Source organism: Octopus sinensis, linkage group LG20, assembly GCF_006345805.1.
Source record: "Octopus sinensis linkage group LG20, ASM634580v1, whole genome shotgun sequence".
NCBI lineage: Eukaryota > Metazoa > Mollusca > Cephalopoda > Octopoda > Octopodidae > Octopus > Octopus sinensis.
This window is the reverse complement of record NC_043016.1, coordinates 29,873,100-29,897,303: the sequence shown is the minus strand read 5'-3', so window position 1 is coordinate 29,897,303 and position 24,204 is coordinate 29,873,100. Positions and strand designations below refer to the sequence as shown.

General features: G+C 33.2%; 1 protein-coding gene across 6 annotated transcripts in view; it reads left to right on the top strand.

Moving 5' to 3' along the window:
* Nucleotides 1–24,204, top strand: part of LOC115222696 (oxysterol-binding protein 1) — a 221,710-nt gene that overhangs the window by 105,539 nt on the left and 91,967 nt on the right. For 4 of the 6 annotated variants that reach the window (XM_036511611.1, XM_029793018.2, XM_029793021.2 and 1 more), the window contains one exon: nucleotides 16,133–16,338. In XM_036511611.1, the coding sequence (XP_036367504.1) occupies nucleotides 16,133–16,338 (206 nt within the window). Of the gene's footprint in view, nucleotides 1–2,499; nucleotides 2,730–16,132; nucleotides 16,339–24,204 lie in introns of those variants that run through there. The other 2 variants (XM_036511610.1, XM_036511609.1) reach the window with 1 other exon arrangement.

Here is a 24,204-nt window from a genome sequence, read left to right as displayed (position 1 = left end):
TACAGCTGAATGCCCTTCCTAGTGCCAACCACTTTATAGTGTGTGCTGAGTGCTAGAGATGGCAAGCTGGAGAACTGCACCAGGTTCCAATCTGATTTGGCTTGGTTTCTACAGCTGGATGCCCCTTCCTAGTGCCAACCACTTTATAGTGTGTACTGAGTGCTAGAGGTGGCAAGCTGGAGAGCTGCACCAGGTTCCAGTCTGATTTGGTTTGGTTTCTACAGCTGGATGCCCTTCCTAGTGCCAACCACTTTATAGTGTGTGCTGGGTGCTTTTAATGTGACATTGCATGAGCCCTCTTTCATAGCACCAGTTGTGGCACTGGCACAGGACCCATCGAGGCCGATGATCCTCACTTGGGAATACAGCCTTAATAACACTTCTGCTGTGAAGGAGAGGTCTTCTTGAATACAGTAAGATACCAGGTACTTCATCCCATGTCTTCCTAGGTCTCCGTCTTCCATATTTTCCATCCACTTTTAGAGATTGGCACTTCTTTATGGAGTTGTCATCATCCATCTGTATCATATGACCAAACCAATAAGATTACTGTTTTTGCATTTGTTTTCTAAAATTCCTGCTGTGAAATCAAATCAAATTAAACTTGGAACATATGAGGAGAGTACAAATTGTTGTGAAATGCACTAAGGACACATCACCATTAATAAGGTCACAAGGTGTGACAAAAGGACTTTACTAACACAGAGTCAATTAACTAATTAATTGTCAATAAACTGAACTGAACTAGAACTTGTGTGTGTGTTTTATTGGTAGAATGACTATCCTAAAATACAAACAATAAGACTCATTTAAACTAACGCTTTAGAAATTATTCTGTGTGTGCATGTGTGTGAGTACATATGCATGTGTGCACATTTTCATATTTGCACATGTGTATGTATGTGTATTACAAAATAAAGCAACATTAGCTTTGTCTGAGAAATCTATGATTTGCTAAATTAGAAATAACAAACTCTATAATTAATACTCTTGCTATAGATGAATTGCTGTTGGCATGGATGATGTTTTTCAAATTGCAAATAAGCTATTTATAACAAAAATGATTACAAGATAATTTTCTCTGATTTTGTTCTTAGGACTAGCTTCAAATAAGAACACAAAGTAGAGTATATCCTAACAAGTGAAGACCAACCGTAGACAAATATTTCATTGTATTTATAGCTTTCATTCCATCTGATTGTTATGTTGACTATTTCTCTGAATAATTTCCATTGTAACTAATTAGTAATTTAATAGTCCTCTTATTTCTCTACTCAAATATTAATGGTAGGAAACAAAAGAATAAATTATGTTGAATTCATTTTTGAATGACAGGTTTGCATTAAGGAATCACTGCAATTATATGGCTTTATTATCAGTAGGCAGATATATATTGTAAATTATCAAGGTTTCTGTTCCAATTCTTGATACTACAGTTGTTGTTTGGCCCCAGATTAAAGAGCCCTATGATCAAACATTCCAGCTGTTACTATCCCTTTATTTATTTATTATTATTTTTTTTTAAATAATGGTGCCATGTTAAAAGCACCCAACCCATTCTATAAAGTGGTTGGCATTTGGAAGGGCAACCAACTGTAGAAACCATACTAAATCAGACTAGAGCCTGGTGCAGCTCTCCAACTTGCCAGCTCTGGTCAAACCCTCCAAGCCATGCCAACATGGAAAATAGATGTTTAAGGATAATGATGATGCTGATTAGGAGAGAAATGGTAGCCACCCGTGGCACCTTTTCAGGGTCTCTGAGACTAGTGGCAGTAAATTATCCTAAGATTGGAGAACCTGTTTGAATGTTTCCAACAGCTGACAATAAAAATACACACAAAGATTATCGCTGGTTTCTGTAATTTAGTGCTTTGGATAGAGAAATTGCTACTTTTCTTGTTAGTAAGACCTGTCTATATCTTGACATGCTGTGATAAATTTACCAAATTTATCATTTCAGTCCTTTTGTATTTTTCTCTCTTTTTTTACTTATTTATTTATTTATTTATATATATATTTATTTATTTATTTATTACTTGCTTGTTTGAGAAACAAGTGCTTCAATTAATTTTTATGCTGAATCTGAATATTATTTTCTTGAGCATTCGAAAACAATTATATCCACCCCCACCCCCCCAGCACACACACATACACCACATACGCACACACACTCACACTCATGACAAATGTTTAAATCTTATGATCAAGATCCATTTAGCTGAGCCAACTACAAAATACTTTGTTATTGATTAGATTGTTTGGATGGCTGGTCCAAGGTGAACTGGGATAATGAATTTTATAGCAGATTAGCTTAGGCTTATTTGGCACCTGACAATAAAAAAAAAAAAGAAAGCAAAAAACATAGCAGCAGCAGCAGCAGCAGCAGCAGCAGTAGTAGCACCTTATTGTCCTCTGTAGCTGTAAACTAGTCTAAACAATGATGCAGTAAGCATGGTGGATCAGAGACGTTTTCGTTGGTATGCTTTTATACAACGGATGGAGCCTAAAAGGATGTCAAGTAAGATGGAAAGCTTTAGCAGCTGTCTTAAACCGAAGAAGAAATGGTCACAAATCGTAAGGAATGCTGCCGAACGTCGAGGGATTTCGCTGAGAAAGACACCTCATCATTTGGATTCTCCTTCAAATGGCCATAACTTGCCCAGGAAGGATGTTGATCCGCCCTGCGAAAAGGAGCCCAGCAACAAATCCTTTCTCAATGGATCAAAGTATGTCGTTTGTTTTTTTTTTGTTGAAGAATTCGTAAGGATTTAATTATTTACAAAAAGAAATGTTGAGTTGTTTTAAATATTTCAGTATATCATCATCATCATCATCATCGTTTAGCATCCGCTTTCCAAGCTAGCATGGGTTGGATGGTTCAACTGGGATCTGGGAAGCCAGAAGGCTGCACCAAGCCCAGTCTGATCTGGCAATGTTTCTACGGCATATATATATATATATATATGTTAAAATAATTGCAAAGAAAGAAAGAAATTAACAAATATTTTAGGAATTCAAAGGTCTGAGATTTTGTACTGTTACAACTTATTGAATAACAGTACTTTCATTATACACTTACACACACACACACTCGTGTGTGTTTATGTGTGTGTATATATATAAACTCTCCCTCTCTCTCTGTACATATATATGTATGTGTCTATGTGTATATATGTTTATATATATATGTTTATATATATATATAATATATATATATGTTTATATATTCGTTTTGCAAGATTCTTGATATATATATGTATATGAATATATATATATATAATATATATATATATAATATATAATATATATGAATATATGTCTATATATATATATATGAATATATGTCTATATATATGAATATATGTCTATATATATATATATGAATATATGTCTATATATATGTATATATATATATATATATATAATCTCTTGTTTCTAATTTCTTAGTTTCTCTTTCAACCATGTATCAGTTCATCAAGTTAGTATTTTCTATCCCACTAATTATTGTTTTCCTACTATTTCTGATTAGATTAGACACTTCTTAACAAATGGTTTGCATTCATTGATACCTCAATATCATGTGTGTATTTTTTTTTCCTCAGAAAATAGTCCATTAGGTTGTATCAAAATTGTCACTGAGGCATATGCTATATGAAATTTTTATTGAAATTTTGTACATCTATGTATGTTTATATTGAAGTCAACATTCTATAAAGCACACACATTTTAATCTTGCTATTTATATCTCTTGGCAAAGAGTTTATAGCATTGATCTTTGCCTTCTCTTGTCCATCTCTCCAGGTTTTACTTAAAGACCATTATGTTCACAGAATACACCACATAAAAAAGCCTCTCTGTGTTGCATGTTTCATGCATACCTCTTGAAGGCATATGATGAACAGATCTGTACATGTAATTTATGATTAATTAATCTCATTTGGGGCTAATTATTTTATGTTATTTAAATTACTTATTTTGGTTAAGGTTGGGTGATTCTGGAAATTCAGCAGTTGAGTTGCTATATATAACTGGATACTCTGGATGTATACAATTGAAATTTTCTTTCATTAACCTAATCCCTTATTCTTTACTATTATATTCACCATATATATATATATATATATATAATTTTAATCCAAACGGGGAAAACAAAAAAACAACAACAGTGGAACAATTACAGTATTATTATTATAGGCGCTCAGGAAATATGGAAGCAGATATCTACATATATATATATTATATATATATATATATATATATATATATATATATATATATATATATATGCATACATACATAGATACATACATACACAGTTTATTGTTCTGTTAAGGTAAGATTAACAAAAAAATGTGCTTGCAGTTTATATTCTTTTTTCCCTACATATATTTCACTATTGCCATTATTTGCACCCTCTGTAGTGTTCCATGTGCAATTGTTAGCTCTAATCTCACTGGTACTAGATGTATATCTAGCTGTACACACAAGAAATATCTAATATATATATATATAGAGAGATATTGGTATCCAGAAGACCCAAGGTAGCAGGTAATGTCTCTGATGAAGGAATATCCCTAATATCCCAGAAACCACTGTAAGACTATCTTTCTCTTTATAAATGTCCTGAAAAATCCACACAGCCTTGGCTTTGTTCGTCTCATTTTATTTAATATATATATGTATATATTAAATGATGCCAATCTGTCACAAGGTTTACCCACTTACAGTAGAATAGACTGGAATAATATGAAATGAAGTGTTTTGCTTAAGAACACAACATACCACCAGTATTAGAATCAACAGCATAACACCCTAACTTCTAGGCCACACAGCTTAACTCTCACAAATGTATATATGCACATATATATGTACAGGATAAGTAGGTAGACATGTAGGTAGGTTGGTAGATAGATAGACAGGCAGACAGTGGGACAGACTGATAGATAGATAGATAGACAGACAGACAGACAGAGAGATAGACAGACAGACAGACAGACAGACAGACAGACAGACAGACAGACAGACAGACAGACAGACAGACAGACAGACAGACAGACATAGATAGACAGACATAGATAGACAGAGATAAATAGACAGATAGATAGACAGATAGATAGATAGATAGATAGATAGATAGATAGATAGATAGATAGATAGATAGATAGATAGATAGATAGATAGGTAGATAGATGTGTTATTGAAGTTGATAGACCAGTGAAGTGTCAGAAGTAGAGGCAGAGATTATTGTATTCTAATTATAGCCTATTGGAAGATAATCATGTTATGTTAGAGAAAAACAACTGTTTTCTGTTTTACAATCTTAACAAGGCCACAATCAAGCTTCTTTATGTTTAAATTTAAATGTTTAATGACTTCCAGTGGTAAAACATTGTAATACATTGCATGTTCAGCTGCTTAATTTTTAGAAGTTAAATTTTATTTTATTTATATTCCGTATTGGCTTAAATTTTTGGTAAGGTCTTAATAGGACATTTAATATTTGATCCTATCTATTTATCACTGTGATGATAGAAGTACACATGACATTTTTGTCAGTGTGAAAATGTGATAGGCTTGGTTGGAGACCCAACCTCCTCAGTTCTTTTACAGGGCTTCAAAAAACTGAAGGATCACTGCAATAAGTTTGTGAATCTGGAAGAGGAATATGTTGAATAAAATCATGATTAACTGATCCTCCTGTATTTTCTTTTACTCAAAGGAACTTTCCAGTACCACCTTATATAAAGTGTGTATGTATGTCGGTGTATATAGTCAATGGGGTGCAGTATGTGTAACCTGTGATACCATATAGCAATGCATGTAGAAGTCTGTATATTTTAATGTATGTAGAGATTTGTATGTAGTGTGTGTAAGATGTATGGTATATAATAATTGGATGTTGAAGGTTATATGAAGTGAAGGTATGCATGTGGTGTGTGAACGATATGTACTAGTGTATGCTAGTGAATATAGAGGACTCTGTGTGACGTAAAACCACATGAGGTGGAAGATTTGAGATAGTGTAAAGTAGTATGTATGTGTAAGAACGGGCATGGTTGTGTATATATGGCTTTGAAACCCAGTCTGCATCATTATCTGAATTGTACAAAAGTTTTAATCAACTGATCTTTAGTTACCCTGTTGCTGTTTTTTTTTTTCTTTCTTTTCTTAGACTTTAACGTCTCTAAAAGTTCTTGTTTTCTAATATTGCATTATTTCAGTTGATGGATTATTGCCTTCTCAAATATGTGAAATGTATCTAATATGAGGAATACTTCCCAGAGATATTTTTCTTCAGCCATATTGTTGATATCCATAATCAATTTCACTATATTCTCCATACATACATACATATATCATCATCATTTAACATCCGTTTAGCATGGGTTGGACGATTTGACTGAGGTCTGGTGAATCAGACTCCAGTCTGATTTGGCAGAGTTTCTGCAGCTGGATGCCCTTCCTAACGCCAACCACTCCGTGAGTGTAGTGGGTGCTTTTACGTGTCACCAGCACTAGGGCCAGTTTGGTGGTACTGGCAACGGCCACGCTCAAATGGTGCTTTTTACGTGCCACCTGCACAGGAGCCAGTCCAGCAGCACTTAGACAGCTGTTTAGCAATGTATCAGAAAAAGGAAAACTATAATTGTCATTAAATATGACTGAGGCTGTTAAAATAGCTACAATGCTAGAAATAAGAGCTTAAAGTGCTCTGATGTTGCAGTCAACATACATAATTATATACACATATACACACTGACAGCGACTATAAACAGCCAAAAATGGCAGTCCTTGTACTATCAACAAGGTCAGCACAACTCACCAGTTTCTAGACAACATTGTCAGCAGTCTTTAAGCCAAAACCATCAATGTTATAGGGATGTCATAACAGCCACTTTCAGCTGTTTTCTGTCGCTGTCAGTATGTATGTATACAATTATGTGCATTGACTGCTGTAGCAGAGCACTTTAGCTCTTATTTCTAGCATTGTAGGTATTCTAACACCCTCTGTCTTTTACATATATATATATATTGATAAAAATGGTAAGATAACAAAAGAAAGAAAGAGACCTCGATATTATGTAAAATAGAGGAATTTATCAAATCTGTAAATCTGTAAATAGATATATATTATATATATAATAACAAAGGGTAAAATTAATTAATTAAGAATGTCCCACCCTCGCCTTTTAATCTTTCTGACTGGATAGAACATATGTTCACTAAAGAGATCTAATTAGATTGAAAATGTGTCTATTATTTTCACCATTTTGTTTTAAAGACTAGACCAGATCTACTCCCATTGTCTGTATTGTCTAAACGGTTTAGTGATGTGCTAGTTTTGAAGTTGGCACCTTTCCTTTTATCTTTTTTTTTATTAAAGATTTTAAACATGTCTAAAAGAAATTTCTGTGTATTGTTTAGATGATGTCAGATAATTGAAGATTTTTTTTCAAATCAATATATTACCTATGTGAAATCCTACTCCGTTTTTTGTATAGAGAATGCTCCCTTTCCCAAGGCACTTTACCTTGGTCTTGTTGTTGACATGTAATTGTGTTTGTGTGTGTGCATGCACATGCATGTTTGTATTTATGTATATGTGTGTGTGCGCGTTGAGAAATCAGTTACGCTAAAGAGTCCTGAAATGTAATCATTATTTTTAAAAAATGAGAAAAACCAATAAGAGCAGCTGATTCTTAAGTAATTTAGGTGTATCAGATGTATTGAAGTAATTAGTGCTATGGTCAGACATGATTAACCCATTAGCAATTAAACCAGTCATATTCAGCCAAAATATTGTATCTATTTTATGTTCAAACTGACCAGATCTAACTTCTCTCTCTCACACATACACACACCTTACAATGTCAGAGTAAAAATAAACTATGACATCATTGAAATATCAAAGCTACAAGATAATACAGAATTAATTCAAAACAATATGAATAAATAAACTTTATATTTGAGTGAATAGTCTGAATGTTGAAGGGTTAAATGTGTTGTAGATATGAACATCCTGTCATCTTGGACATTACATATCTAGGACTACATTGATACATTATCCTATATGTCCATCCCCCCTTTTTGAGATTGATTTGGATGCTATTTCAAGCAACCATGTGGTAATTTCCCTACTTGACTGAGCATGTCTTGTGAGTGGATTTGGTAGACCGAAACTGAAAGAAGCCCGTCGTATATATGTATATATATATGTGTGTGTGTATGTGTTTGTCCCCCTAGCATTGCTTGACAACTGATGCTGGTGTGTTTATGTCCCCGTTACTTAGCGGTTCGGCAAAAGAGACCGATAGAATAAGTACTGGGCTTACAAAAGAATAAGTCCTGGGGTCGAGTTGCTCGATTAAAGGCGGTGCTCCAGCATGGCCACAGTCAAATGACTGAAATAAGTAAAAGAGAAAAGAGTAAGAGTATGTGATGTGCTGGAAGTTGTAGAAAGTTCTGTAGTCCGTGTTTTGATAGCATTGTGTTCAGAGATAAAGAAGGAGAGGTGTATCGTTTTCAGTTATTTCCTCTTTGTACAAATAGAAGACATTTGATAGTGCATGGTAGTGAAATGTGGGCATGTAATGTATGAAAGTGTGTGTTTTGGGAGTCAATGTTGAGAACGTTATACTTTGTATAAGGTGTGTCATGATGTATGGCAGTGTATATAGAAGGTGTGTTAAGATGTGTCGTGGTGTATGGTACTGTATATAGATGACTGTGTTTGGATATATGATGATGATGATATATGGTAGTAAACATAAAGGGTTACATATGACCCTTTACATTAAACTATCTTACACTGTCCACACACACACACGAATGTATAAGTTGGTGTATGGTTATGCAGACGACCGTATGAAGTATGTGTTAGCTGTATGTTGAAGCATGGTAAGGTATGTGGAGGACATATATATATATATATATATATATATATATATATATGTGGTGCTGGATATGCTGTTGTTCATTAGATTATATAAGGTGTAAGATGTGTGACGCTGTGTTTATGATGCGATGGTTTTATATGAGGGAATGTAGAGGAGTATCTGTGGAATACTAGATGGCAGATATTGTATGCACATGCTTACACACACACACACACACGTGCATAAGTGTGCGTGCTTATTTGAATTAGTTTGCAAATGTGCACATTCAAGCATGCTTCTTTGTCTATAAATATAAATACATTTTATTTGCAAAGGAGCTTTCTTTCAATCTCTTCATACGTTTCTCATTCGATACCCTGACCCCAACATTTGTTTTGTCTGTCCCCGTATTGTCCCCTCTTTTTCTCAACCTTATGGTGAATAAAGAAATACTCTCTCTCTCTCTCTCTCTCTCTCTCTCTCTCTCTCTCTCCTCACATGTCTTTTCTACATATCTATCTTTCACATACATATACATATATCTTATTTTCACACACATGTGTGTATATAGGTGGATTGATAGATAGATAGATCGATAGATAGATAGACAGAGAGACAGGCAGGCAGACAGACAGATAGATATAATTCACCTATGTATTTATTTATTTCACTCACACACATATATATATATCTTTCTCACATGTACATACATCTATTTTTTACATTTATCTATACTATATTGTTTAAATATGTGTCCAAAGCCTTACAAAAATGTCTAGGACAAAAGATTATTATAATATTTAAAGTAAAAATTTTTTGTTAAAATACTTTAAATTATCACATTTAATATGTTTAAGCTGCTTATCTTTTTTATCCCAGTGGATAGAATTTTATTCTGATTTATCCTTCTTACTTTTAACATCTTATTAACCCCCTTTTTTCCATAATTGAATTCAAGGTAACAAGAATGAAATATCAGTTCTGAATAAAGATATAACAACTGCTAATTGTTTAGAGTCAACAGATCTGTCTTTTATTCAAACACTTTAAGTAGGACTACATAATCTAATGTGTCTGTTCAATTTTTTTAAACAGAGTATGCTTTGAGGGAAATTTAGGTGCTGTTTCTATATTTGTCCTTGTGATCCAAGTGCTTGTCTTAGTGCAAAATTCTTAGCAAATGTAGGTTCAAGTTGATACTTGGCAAATATCTTTGGATTAGAGTTTAAGATAGAAGATAAAGACAAACATAACTGCTATTTGTGAAACTATATATTAAAGAATAGGATTTATCCTTCTGGTTTACAGTATTACAATCCATGTTCTCTTATTATTATCAATATGTTTTTTTTTTCCTCCTGCCTCACATTATTTCTGTATACAATGACACTTGAACCTTGACTATTGTCAGCAATGACATAACTTCAGTAGGTTTCATGATCTGTTCTTTAAATACGGTCTTTCTGTCTCTTAAGATTTAGAACCAAAACATATTGCCATTGGATAGTATACAAATTTGACTTACCCCAATTCAAACACCTTTATTGAGAGAGTCTCATCATAGTCAAGGTACTGGCTAAACAGGTTGTTCCTAAACACTTAACATCAACAACAGCTACAAGCCAATGAAACAGCATCTGTTCAGTCACTCTACCTGCTAGAAACAGCACCTAAATTTCCCTCAAAGCATACTCTGTTTAAAAAAATTGAACAGACACATTAGATTATGTAGTCCTACTTAAAGTGTTTGAATAAAAGACAGATCTGTTGACTCTAAACAATTAGCAGTTGTTATATCTTTATTCAGAACTGATATTTCATTCTTGTTACCTTGAATTCAATAATTATTTCTGATGGATACAAGAGATGAAAATACAGTAAAATCGCATTTATCAAACTTGTTCAGTTTCATTCATCATTTCATTTATATCTATTATTTATTTATTTACTTATTTACTGTATACAGCTAATTTTATTTTATGTTATGTTATGTCCATCCACTTCAGCTCATCATTTTGTTTCCACTGTAGGCACAAGGCCTCACATTTTGTGGGAGTAAGGGGGATAGGGCTAGCCGATTACATCAACCCCAGTGCTCAACTGGTGCTTATTTCTCTGACACCCCCGCCATCACCACCAAAAGGTAAAGTCAGCCTCGTCAGAATTTGAACTCAGAACCTAAGGATGGATGAAATGCCACTAAGCATTTTTCCTAGCTTGCTAACGATTCTGACAGCTCACTACCTCGCCATTTTAATGATTTTTCTCTTTACATTTTCATGTTACAACAATAAGAATGCCTTTTGTTCCATTCAATCAGAGGCTTTGTCTCAGTTTAAGATTCTATAGACTACACACAAACATAGCATTGTGCATATGATCATTTAATCTGCTAAAAATAGCAGCCAATTAACTCAAACTGCAAACTACCATCTTAGACTAGACAAAAGGAGAGAGCACATTAGATAATATAGTTTTTGATACAATAAAAGAGATGGTCATGTTTAGAATGCTTGCTTCCTCAGAATTGACTGAGACTGAGCAACAACAGCAGCAAACAGAAATCCCTTTTTATTGATCATTGTTATAACATCTCTTTATTTTTTATTTTTTCCATGTGATGTGGTTTCACTGTGGTAGCTTAAGTGCCGTAAAACATTTTGACAAAGCTTTCTTTGAAATGATATCACATCTGTGATACTCACCATTCCAAGATCAACCCTCCCACTCCTCAAGGAATTATTTACATTATTTACATTTGACGGATATTTGTCTTCATCTTGGTTAAGAGCACGGGCAATAGTAACCCCTAGATTCCGAGTTCGATTCAAGGCAGTGACCTGAATAATAATAATAATAATAATAATAACAACAACATTGAAAAATACCATAGGAATGAGAACCCAGGTTCAAAATTTCCCCAAGAAACCTGATGAAGGCTGGAGGGTATATCAGCCGAAACGTGTTAACAACAAAGGACAAATATCCATCAAATGTAAATTTAGTTTTTATGTTGTTGTTTTTAAATAATTTAATTGATAAATTTTACCATGGCAACTGTCTTTTCAAATGTAAAGCTTATTTATTCACATTATTTTGAATTAATCATGCATTATCTCACAGCTTTGAGATTTCGATGATGTGATTGTTTGTTTATTCTTAGAATGACATTGTAAGGTAGGTGTGAGAGGCCAGATCTCGCCAGTTTTAACATAAAATAGGAAGACTATTTGAGTCGGGTATCACCGGTTTAAAAGCTAAAGGGTTAATGTGACAATGACTAATTAGTAAATGAACATCAGTCAAGTATTCATTTAATTTTATTCATCTTTTTTTTTGTTGTTTTTAAATACAAAACTTTTATAAGAAAACATTATTTCTTTATTTTAGTCTCAAAGCAGGATTATCATGAAATTTTTGTGTACTTTTGATATAAATTATCTTAAAATCTGATGAAGGGAAAAAATATATCTAGTCTGTAATTAAATTAAAAAGTTACAATATTTTCATTCTTGATATTTCATCTTTTTTGAATTTGTTTATAATGAGCTTTGAAGTGTTTAGCCACTTTTAATAATAAGTTTTACACTTTCATCATCATCATCATCATCATCATCATCATCACCATCACCATTATTTAATGTCAGTTTTCTATACTGGCATGGGATGGATGGATGGTTTGATAGGATCCAGTGAGCTTATATTTATTTATTTATTTTTTACATTCATGGGTTCAAGAACTCATACTAAATAATGTCTTGTTTTATTGTGTTCCTCATAATCATACTTCAGTGATTTCTGGAATATTCTGCTTTCATATGTTGTTTTATACAAATGGTTTGATGATCTTTTCAGTTTGGAAACTAGAATTCTCTTGCTAAAGAAACAAACCCTTCATAAAGCATTGTAATTAATGAGCTACTAACAATTATAGTCCTGTCATTAATATTTTATATTGTTTTAACTTAGTTTTTGTAGATTTGTTTTTTTTTTTAATCATATTTTGCAAACATTATCTCAACAATGACAAAAATCAAAGAAATATGTTTGCAGATTTAATTAATCATATTCATAATTTATTATTTGAAATTTGATTGAGAATTCATTATGATGAGTGAGAGGAATTGAGTAAGAAAATTTATTAGATCAATTAATATACTCTGTTAAATTATTGAAAATACTACTGCTGATGATGGTGATGATAATTGTTTGAAACTTTGGTATAAAGCTAGCAATTTTGGTGGGAGGGGTACTTGACAGCTACTTTATTTTATTGAAGCTAGAAGGATAAAAGCAAAATTGACCTTTGTGTAATTTGAACTCGGAACTTAAGGCATCAAAAAAATAAATAAATAAATAAATAAAATAAAATAAAAATGCCACTAAGCATTCTGTCTGACATGTTAACAATTCTGTCAGCTTGCCATCTTGATAATAATAATAACAACAACAACAACAGATGATAATAACAGAGTTCAAATCCCAACAATTAATAATAATAATGGTTTCTGATTCAACAAAATCTTATAACATTCTGGGGTTAGGTAATAAATAAAAACCAGTTTATTTAATTTTATTTAAAAATTTAGTTCTCAATTTACTTTGACTTTTTATTGTTTCTATGACATTTAAAAAAATATTAGGTTTTTTTTCTTTTTTTTTTTTGTCTGTTTAAAAATGAATTCAAATTTGAAAATTTTATGTCAGATAAAGAAAAAGTTACCTTAATTTTTTTCAGTTTCCTAGAATAGAAGAATTTTTGTTAGAGAAGTACTCTGGTAAAGAAGTACTTTCTTATTTCTTTATTGTCTACCAGAGGCTAAACATAGAGGAGACAAACAAGGACAGACAACGGGATTAAGTCGATTATATCGACCCCAGTGCATAACTGGTACTCAATTTATCGACCCCGAAAGGATGAAAGGCAAAATCGACCTTGGCGGAATTTGAACTCAGAACATAAAGTCAGGTGAAATACCGCTAAGCATTTCACCCGGCATGCTAACGTTTCTGCCAGCTCGCCGCCTTGCAGAAAGAAGTACTTTCTGTTGAAGAGAAGTACTTGTTCAGATTTGAGCAGATTTAAGATATGGTGGTTTAGTAATATCACCACAGGTTTTGCTAGTGACTACTGAGAACTGTAATTGTCTTTTATTGTGATTAGTAGAGAGAAATGACAAACGGCAGGGCAGGTAAGATAGAGGAAGAGTTTGAAGAGAAAGTTGTGAGGAGAGTTTGTTGAAGCAGTAACAGTGAAAGATAGGAGGGGAAAAAAAAGGAACAAAATAGAGAGGCTGATGAATTGATGCAGATGTACAGTCGTGCACAGATGCATGCGTAGGTCACATGCACATGCATAAACACGCACATATTATACATACATAGATTAGGAACTATAATAGTTTGTTGTGGTGATATGCTGGCTGGGTGTTAGTTAATGAAGGTGATGGTGGTGGTTGTAAGTAGTAAATAGATAACATTGAGCAATTTATTTCTTCATTTTTGTGGACCGAAATTTACAAACAAGTACCAAATTATTTAATGCACTTTATTGTAAATATCTGTGGCCATTGAGCCATCACCACCACCTCCACCACTACCTATGACTATCAACAACAAGCAACATATAAACATCATCACCATCACTACCATTTACCATTGTCAGCTCTTTTTTTTTTTCTCTAGTTTTTTGCTCTACATCTTTGTGAATGCTAATTTCTCCTGCTTCTCCTTGGTCTCTCTTCGTTTCTATTTGAGTTACTTCCCTTAGCACCACACAAGAGGTAGGTAGGTAAGTAGGTAGGTAGATAGGTTAGTAGGTAGGTAGATGGGTGGGTGGGTGATTAGTGTGCTATTGCAATTCAGGATGATATCTTTCTTTTCAAATACTTCAGTTATTGCCTGATATTTTTACAGTACTATCTGTAATGGTCTGTTAGCCACTATTGATACATTTCACTTACAAACATTTTTATAATTTTCATGTAAAATAAATAAATAAATAACTAAACCAAGACAAACACTGTTTTTCACTTTACAAGGCCTAACTACAGTTAAAGAAAGTTCTCAGGGAAAGGTAATTGTTTGGAATGCAGCATTCTGAAGAATGATGGAAAAGTGCTAAGAATAAATAGTAATATAATGTAATATAATATTATCAACATTGCTACTGAATGAGAAAATTTAAGAATTGAGATCTGATGGATTTTGCTTAATCTACCATTTAATTAGAAATTCTTAGTCAATACTAAAGTTTTTATTTTTATTTTTTTCGCAGCAACAGTTAATATTATCTGTATTTCTGGAAAAAAAAAGTTACTCATAATAATTTAGACAAATGTGAAGTGTAATAAGATAAGTTCTTTTATATATGCATTTCTGCAGCATAGCTCCTAGTTTAGTTGCATCAGGTAGTGTTACAAAGAATGTGTTCAAGGGAGCTAACTATAGGGGGCTAAAACTGATGTAGGTTAGTAGCTATGTTGGTGCAATGTGATAGTTAAAATGGAACAGTTCAGGTGTCAACACAGTCTCTTCCCTCCAGAAGTACCTCTGTCTAGAACTCACTACCTGCTGGCATTTCCACTGTCTGTCGACTGCAAATTTCTCTCTTTCCCATGTGTAGGTTGATGGGGACGAAAATATAACTTTTCTTATAAAGAAACAAACTCTCTGAAATAATATTTCCACCAATCACATGCAAACTTCTTGCAACACCAAGTTGTGGACAATTTCAGTACTTTAAACTTTTAGCATTCAAATTTTTTTTCTGTCAAAAGTAATGCTATTATTTTGAATTAATTATTCATTATCTTGTAGCTTTGAGATTTTGATGAGGTAATTGTTAATTTTTAGAATGACATTATCGAGTTGGTGTGATAAGCCAAATCTGGCCACTTTATGCATAAAGCAGGTAGAATACTTTGGCCGGATTAGGCTGGTTTAAATGCTAAAAGGTTAAAGCAAAAATGGCTGTATTTTTAAAATAGATTCATTTTTTTGGTTTTTACATCACATCTGTTTTTGCATGCTGGCATGAGTTGGAGAGATATTTATTTGAAACAGTATTTATATGACTAGATGCTCTTACTCTTTACATGTTTAACAAGTAAGGGATTTTTGTTTTTTTTCACATTATATTCCATCAAACTTGGAAACCACAGAACATACTGTCCTGAATTATTAATTCATATTTTTGTGTTGCATTATTTTTTCCACTTAACTCATAGTGTCTTCTTATTTTATTCTTGCAGGACTCAGGCCGAAATGGCCCACACATGTCGGGGTACAATAAACTTGGCCAATGCCTTTATTCATACTGAAGACTCATGCACCTTTGTTATTACAAATGGAGGTACTCAAAGCTTTCACCTAAGAGCTAGCTCTGAAGTAGAACGTCAGAAATGGGTGACAGCTCTTGAATTAGCCAAAGCCAAAGCTATTCAAATTTTGGAATCAGGTATTTTACATTTTTGTTGTTGTTGTTGTTGTTGTTGCTATTTAGATTGTTTCTATTCTATTTTAAAACTTTTTTCATTCAACTAAAAATTCTCCAAGGTGTTGCCCCAGTAAATAAAAGATAGAAGATTGTGGAATTGGTTGATTAAACTTAATGATTGATTGACTGCTGTTTGTTAGAAAGTCGGTTAATATTTGCAATCTAAGTTAAAACTCATTTAATTGGCTCTATGGACCTCATCCGTTTATTTATAAACCTTGTAGAAATGTCTGTGTTTCGTGTGCATGCAAGCAAGTATGTATGTGTGTGTTGTGTGGCTTGTGTGCATACAAACTCACACACATTCATTGACTCTCTCTGCCTTACTTTTACTAAAGTAAGCACATATTCCCACATGTGCACTCTTGAGACCCCCCCCCCAAAAAAAAACCTTAAAAAAAAAACTTGTCCTTTCATATATATATGTGATATGTTCATGTTCAGCAGCTAGAGGAATCCATCAAATCAATTCTGACACCTGGAGATCTCTTGTGGGTATCCATGTCCACAAGGCTTTCCAGATGTATTAGAAATGGTTTATCATTGTCTTCCTCTGGATTTTAGTTTCCCTTTCAGCAGTGATTGCATTTGGTATCTATTTACTGGTAGGTGAAGTACTGAGCCAGTTTGACAGCTAAGTATTACAGCTAACAATATAATTATATGACAGGATATGCATCTGACCTGTCAGTCTGATACCATGTCTATTTGACCATCTATATAAGTCAGTCAATATCTATATATCAGTTCAATCAACAGACTTCTATAGCAGTTTCTGTATCAGATTTTCACAAAGAAGATTTTGACTGATGTGAGACCATGATAGAAGAGTCTTACTTAAGGTGCCATGCAATGAAATGAGACTCAGCATTGCCTCATTGTGTAGTGAAGTTCTTAACAACACAAACATCCCTACACTAACTATATTCAATATAGTTGTGAGAGTAAAATATTGTAAGGAAGAATAAAAATCTTTTGAGATGGAGGTTCAGACATAGGTTTGTGGTTAAGAGTTTACTTCGCAACTACATCGGTGTTCCACATTTAATTCTACTGTGTATCACATTTTGGCAAGTGACTTTTACTGTAGCCTCAGGCTGACCAATGCTGTGTGAGTGGAATTTGGTAAATTGGAAACTCTGTAGAAGCTCATTGTGTGTGTGTATATGTACTGGTGTACTAATTTGTGCTCCTTTATGTCAAAAAGTAACTTAGCCTTTTGACAAATAAAGACAGATAAAATAAGTTGCAAACTGAAACAAGTGCCAGGATCAATATGATTCATTAACCCTTTAGTGTTTAAACCAGTTATATCTGGCCCAAATATTCTATTCATTTTATGCTCAAGCTGGCCAGAACCAGTATCTCACACCTACCCTGCAATGTAATTCTAAAAATAAACAGTTACATCTTTCAAATCTTGAAGCTACAAGATAATACCAGATTAATTTTTTAAAATATAAATGAATAAGGATTACTTCTGACATATTAATTTGAACACTAAAGGGTTAAAATCTTTGAAGGTGGTGCCAAGCATAGCTTACAACTCAAAGACTAGAATGAATAAAAGAATGTATTCCAATCTGTGAACCCATTATCAAAAAGATATTGCTAGCTAGTGAAGATGGCTGTGAAGCAATGCTCACTCGTTACACTCATCTTGAGTGTTCGCTAACATCTGAAAGTAGGCAGGAGAAGGGTCTTTAATGTTAGTAGAAAACACTGTATCATGCTGTGCAATTTGGTGTACATGGCTCATCAAACCACCAATATGTGTGAAAGCAAATGAGAGAATCTCTATGTGGCTACACACCTGCCAAAAATATCAGCCAAATCTCCAAGTCACATTTTTCTATATTAGAAAAAGAAGGGCATGTTGGATAACACTGTATTTGATATGCAAAGTATTGGGATGATCACAGTTGTAATAGCTTGAATCATAAGGTCTGCTCAATCACGGCTGACCTGAGGCTATATATATATAAATAACCACTCCCCTAAAAAAAAGAGTAAAGAGGGGTGTAAAGACAAATATATTTACTCAAGAGACTTTTTGAAAATAATGAAGGAGCTGCACCAGACTCAAACTAGAATCTGGTGCAATCCCTCAGCTTACCAACCCTGGTCAAATCATCCAACCCATGCCAGCATGGACAACAGATGTTAAATGATGATGATGATGATAATGTGACTAAATGGCAATAATTGCCCAGTACAGTTCTATATTACCTCAGGAATGAGAACCCAGGTTTGAAATTTCCCCAAGACACCTGATGGAGGCTGGAGGGTATGTCAGCCGAAATATTGTGTTAACAACAAACAAGATGAGGACAAATATCCGTCAAATGTAATGTAAATAATTGCCTATATAGGTCCTTAGTCATTTTAACTTCCACTTTTTCCATGCTTGCATGGGTTGTATTGAGTTTAATGAGCCAGGTACCCTTCCTGTTCACCAACCCTTACTTGTTTCCAAGCAAGGTAAAATTTCCACATGGCCAGACATGTTCTCGTAGAACATTAGAAATGAATTACACTGCTTTTATGACATTGGTAATCATCATGCAATGTCAAGACAAGGAGACTCTCTCTCTTATACACACACACACGGCAAGCTTCCTTCAGTTTCTGTCTACTAAATATATTCCCAAGGCTTTAGTCAACCTGAGGCTATAATAGAAGATGCTACAGGAACAATACAGCAACTGATATTTAATTTCTACTGTAACGATGATGACCAGGTGCAAAATATTTGCATACGGAAAGGAGGACATCAGATTTTCCTGTTTTACTTTGAAAATGTTTGCATGCAAAATGGATGTGAATTGTTGATGTAATATAGCCATTGGCTATTAGTCAAGCTAGGACCAGATATGTTATTCTAAGGATATTTGTTGTTTTTTTTTTCTTTTTCTTTTTTGGTGCAAAAACAAGATAATTAAATCAATAATGATGTCATATTAAGGACTTGTTGACTTTTAAAATACAGAGAATTTTAAAAATTTAGGGCTGGCATCAGCAAATGATTTTTATAAAATTGTTTTTAAACATCTCTATCATCCCCTACCCCACATCCCATGGGTAAATCAATTCTCCGTTCTACTTTTGATTTTTCTTTGTTCCGCCACTTCTAATGATTCTGACATTATATAGATATCACTCATCTGTCTCAGCCATTCACTTCTGTCTTTAGGTCTTTATACATCCAACAATTTCTCAGTCTTCTTCAAGTTTAATTATTGCCACAAGTAAAAGAAACATCTTCTCTCATATTCTAATGATAACATAGTTGGCTTACATTAATTTCCTACTCAGTTGTTGAAAATATTGCTGTTTTAGCAAATACCTGTACAATTTGTCTTATTTAATAGTATCATTCATTGATTATAACCACATCCCAATCATATGTCTAAACATAGACTTGGCTGCAACCCGGAGGGCTTGATATAATATGGTCAGTTATTTTCTGGCATTCTAAATTTACAAAATTTATTCAGAATTAGCCAAGACTGGAGGGTATGAGGCAAAATGGTCAGCTACTTCCTGACATTCTAAATTTACTATATTTGTCTTGGTTAACTAGTTTTCATGTATTTTCTCAGAGTTTGGCAACCGTAAAAAGTTTGGTTATACTATTAACATTAGGACTGCTGAGATATTTTCAGATTTCTTGCACTTTTACAGCAGTCTAGATGGGTGCTATCAATAAAATCATTTCTTACAGTTTTATACCCAGTCTTCATGGGTGCTATTTTTGAGGCAGTATTTTTAGGGAATGTTAATTTTTTTTCCTGCAGCTTCAGCTAATAGCTGCGGCCATGCTGATGCACCACTGGGAAATTTTTCATTATTGTCATTTTAAATCAAAGGTCTTTGATGAAATAAAAAATGCTAATAAAATGATACCACAAAAAAAAAAAAGGCACTCAGTACACTCTATAAAGGGTTTTGTGTTAAGAAGGGAATCCATCCCCAGAAATTATGCCGGAGTAGGAGACACTAGTGCATGACACAGTCTTCCATTTCTTCAGACCTTGTTAAACTGTCCAGTCCATGCCATTATGAAAGTTAAGTGTTAAGTGGTGGCAGCGATGATGATGATCATCATTATCACAATTCAGTAGGCTAAAGTTTTGTTCCTTACATTTTGTGTCTAAGAGAAACCATAATGGTTATTATCATTATTATTGCCTTTGTCGTCAACACTCTTTTTCCTCTAGTAAATCCTATCTTAGAACACTGAGACAGTACATCTAATACATATGTATGCACATTAAACTATATTATTGTATGTGTAAAGAAAGGCCATTTTTACCTGATTTTTAAGCTTTCATTCATCAAAAACCTCCAACCATTTTCTCTACTTTGGAAATATGTCTGCACTGTTTCTGTTACCTCTACTGAAACAACTATTAATCCTCTGTTCTGGTGCAATTTCTGTTCTACCCATTTATTTCACCCACATCTCCTCCTTTGTAACCTCTATTAAATTTTACTTCCCAAATTCCTCTCTAAACACTTTGCCTCGCCTCCTCTCACTGTCTCAGTTTTTCTCTCCAGTTCTTAACCTGCAACAATTCGAAAATAACATTATTAGTAACCAGTCCCATTAAATATTGCTATCTTAATAAACTCAACTAGATATCTATAGTGGGGCCTAGATTATAACCTCTGCCCCACTTCTCCAGAATAACTCATTAAAATAAAAAAGAGTGTTTTGATTGTTATTTAGCAAAATAAAATAGTCAATTTCACTTTGAAATATAACAGTGTTTCAAATGGACAGTGCTGGTCATTGAGGACATCAGCACTAGCAACAATTGACCATCAGTAATGCTGGCTGGACCTGGCTGAGCCAACATTGGCGTTGCTTTTAATCTCTTAGTCACATCATTATAATAGGCCAAAGGTAGCAATTTATGGATAGTATAAATAAGCATGACGAAAAGGAAGTTGAGAATGCAGTGGTTCTTATGTTTAATGCTCTTAGATTTATCAAAGTACTAAAGAACATTATGTTTATTAAGCCATCAATACTGATGGATTTAAAGGATGAGATTGGATTAACTACAATGTGACCAACTCTATTTAAATAGGAGTTATCTTATTTTCACACATGTATTGACAAAGTTGCTGTGCATGTTAAGCACACACATGAATTGTGTATTTCTATCAAAAGAACAAATGACATGTATATAAGAACATGTATTGGTGTTGCCTGAAACAAAATCAGTATTAAAAAAAACAAAAAAAAAACAACTTTAAAATATAAATAATCAGGCATGGTTTCTTATCACCTATTTCTCATTGTTTATCATCTCTTTTATACATGTTGAAGATAAATTTACAAAATATATTTCTCAATTCTCTCTTTCTCGCACGCACGCGTGTGTATTTATTTATCAAACTTTTACAAGGAAAAGGTTGACACTGACTTTCAAATGACTGCCAACCTTTTCCTTATAAAAGTTTAATACACAGTTTAATGTTAAATTGTTTTTATACATAACTTGGTATAAATAAAAACATGTAGACATACACACACACACACACACACACATACATGCATGCATACATATATACTCAATTACATACATACATAAATACAGATATACCTGTATGATAAGATGATTACTTCTGAGTTCAGTCCCACTGTGTGGCACTTTGGGCAAGTGTCTTCCATTAATGCCCTGGACCAAAACTTGTGAGTGGATTTCATTGACAGGAATTGAAACAGTCCTTCTTGTGTGTGTGTGTGTGTGTATGCATGCAGAATGTTGAGGACATGTCTTGCCATGGGGAAATATTACTTTGTATGGAAACAGGTAAAAATCTACCTCAATAAACTTTGTCTGACAAAGCATGGAAAAGGACATTAAAATTATGATGATTATATAAATATATATGTATATATCATCATTGTTTAACGTCTGCCTCCCATACTGGAATGGGTTGGACAGTTTGACAGGAGCCTACCAGGTAGAAAAACTACCCCAGGCATGGTTTTTATGGCTGGATGCCCTTCTTAACACCAACCACTGAGTCACATCCAATTTTCCCTCTCTGCTACTCCCACTGTTTCATGAGATTTAATCCCTGATATTTTTTAACAAACATCTTTGTTTCCTTCAGATGTGGCTGTGATCATTAATGTTTCTTATTTTTATAATTTTCCTAAAAGTGGATTTACACAGAAATTACAATGCATAAATTACAATAGTCTTACTCCCCACCACACACACACACCATCATTATCATCATCATAAGCAACAACAATTATCTTACAATATAATACAGCCTTCAGTTTAAATGTATTGGAGACTTCTTAAATTTAATCTTTTCTATTTTCAATGAATTTTTGAAATAAGAATTTTGATAAAAATTCAATTAAGGTAAGCTATTTTTTTGTGATAAAAATTTTGCAAGCTCAGTTAAGCATTGTAATTTAAAACATCTTTCTCATCAACAATAATATAGCTTTTTCTTTTAGTTTTTATTGCACATCCTCAAGCATTAGTTTCTTTTAATGGTAATTGGCTTCCAGACACTCAAATATATTTTCTCAAGACTAACAGTTTACTCAGAAATTATATTGGAGTGTCCAAATGTTTCTTTGAAATTCAATTATTCTTAATATATCGATGCATTCATACTCAGTTCATCACACCACTCCATATGTCCACGGCAGGTTTTATTCAGATTGATGTTTCTTAAATTTGCTGAATTCTTATCATCCGCTTGTCAATTTTCTAAATCAGAAGCTCAGTCCTGTAATGATTGAGTTGAAAATACCTTAAAATGTATTTGTTTATACAAATTAGTCATTTGTGCTAAAAAATGATATAATTAAATACACTCAAAAAAGATGATGCAAAGAAAGATGTTTGTGATAAAGTAAATGTAATTATTCGCAGGCTTGGACATACATCAGAAACAAAAAAGAAAAAAAATCATTTTTTCCAGACCTTTTTGCATCTTTCTCAGTTTGAAATTTACAGTGAAGCTTTACAAACAACATAACCTAATTTGCATAAAAGTTTTGATTAAAAAATCCTGAAAATAAATTGCAAAAATTTAGCAACATACACATTGATGTTGATATTGCATATTACAGAATGTAAATAAATTATAGAGGAAGGGATTAAAGTTTTCTCCCTTAAATTTGAGAGTTCATATCTGCCTTTAGGACAGTATAAACAAGAGTGGTTTGATTCAGGTAGTTTCAGGTGATATAAAACTGAAAGTTACATATATTTGGGTGGATTCATGTTGTACAGTATGTTAAGAGCTAAATGAGAAAAATTCATATTATTCCAAAACATCTATGGATTAAATAAATGATCAGAGCTATTAGTAGACAGTTTTCAATAAATATATGCATATATTTATTAGTAGACAGTTTTCAAAGTATCTACTTTGCATTTACAAACATCTCCCTCAGTGGCTGATTTAAGGAATGATATGCACCCATTGTGGTTGGATATTTAGAAAACTTGGACCTGTTGCCTCTGATTTTAATGATTTTTTACCCCTTTCTACTAGATATTTTTTCACAACCTTCTTCATTGCCATAGAATAATAGCAAAGATAAAAAATATAAGAAATTTGTATTAAGATCTTCAGTAGTTTTAATAAATAATAAATTACCAGTTTTTCAGTTAGTTTTCCATCTGCTTCCCTTTGTAATTATATACTCTCATTGATGACTTGATTATAATGTCTCTGTAATTCCTGATATTGTTGGGTGAGGAAAGTTGATATACATTTGATATATATTTACCAGCTCTCTTTCAGAATCACATGGTGTTATTGTTTAGCTCTCAAGTC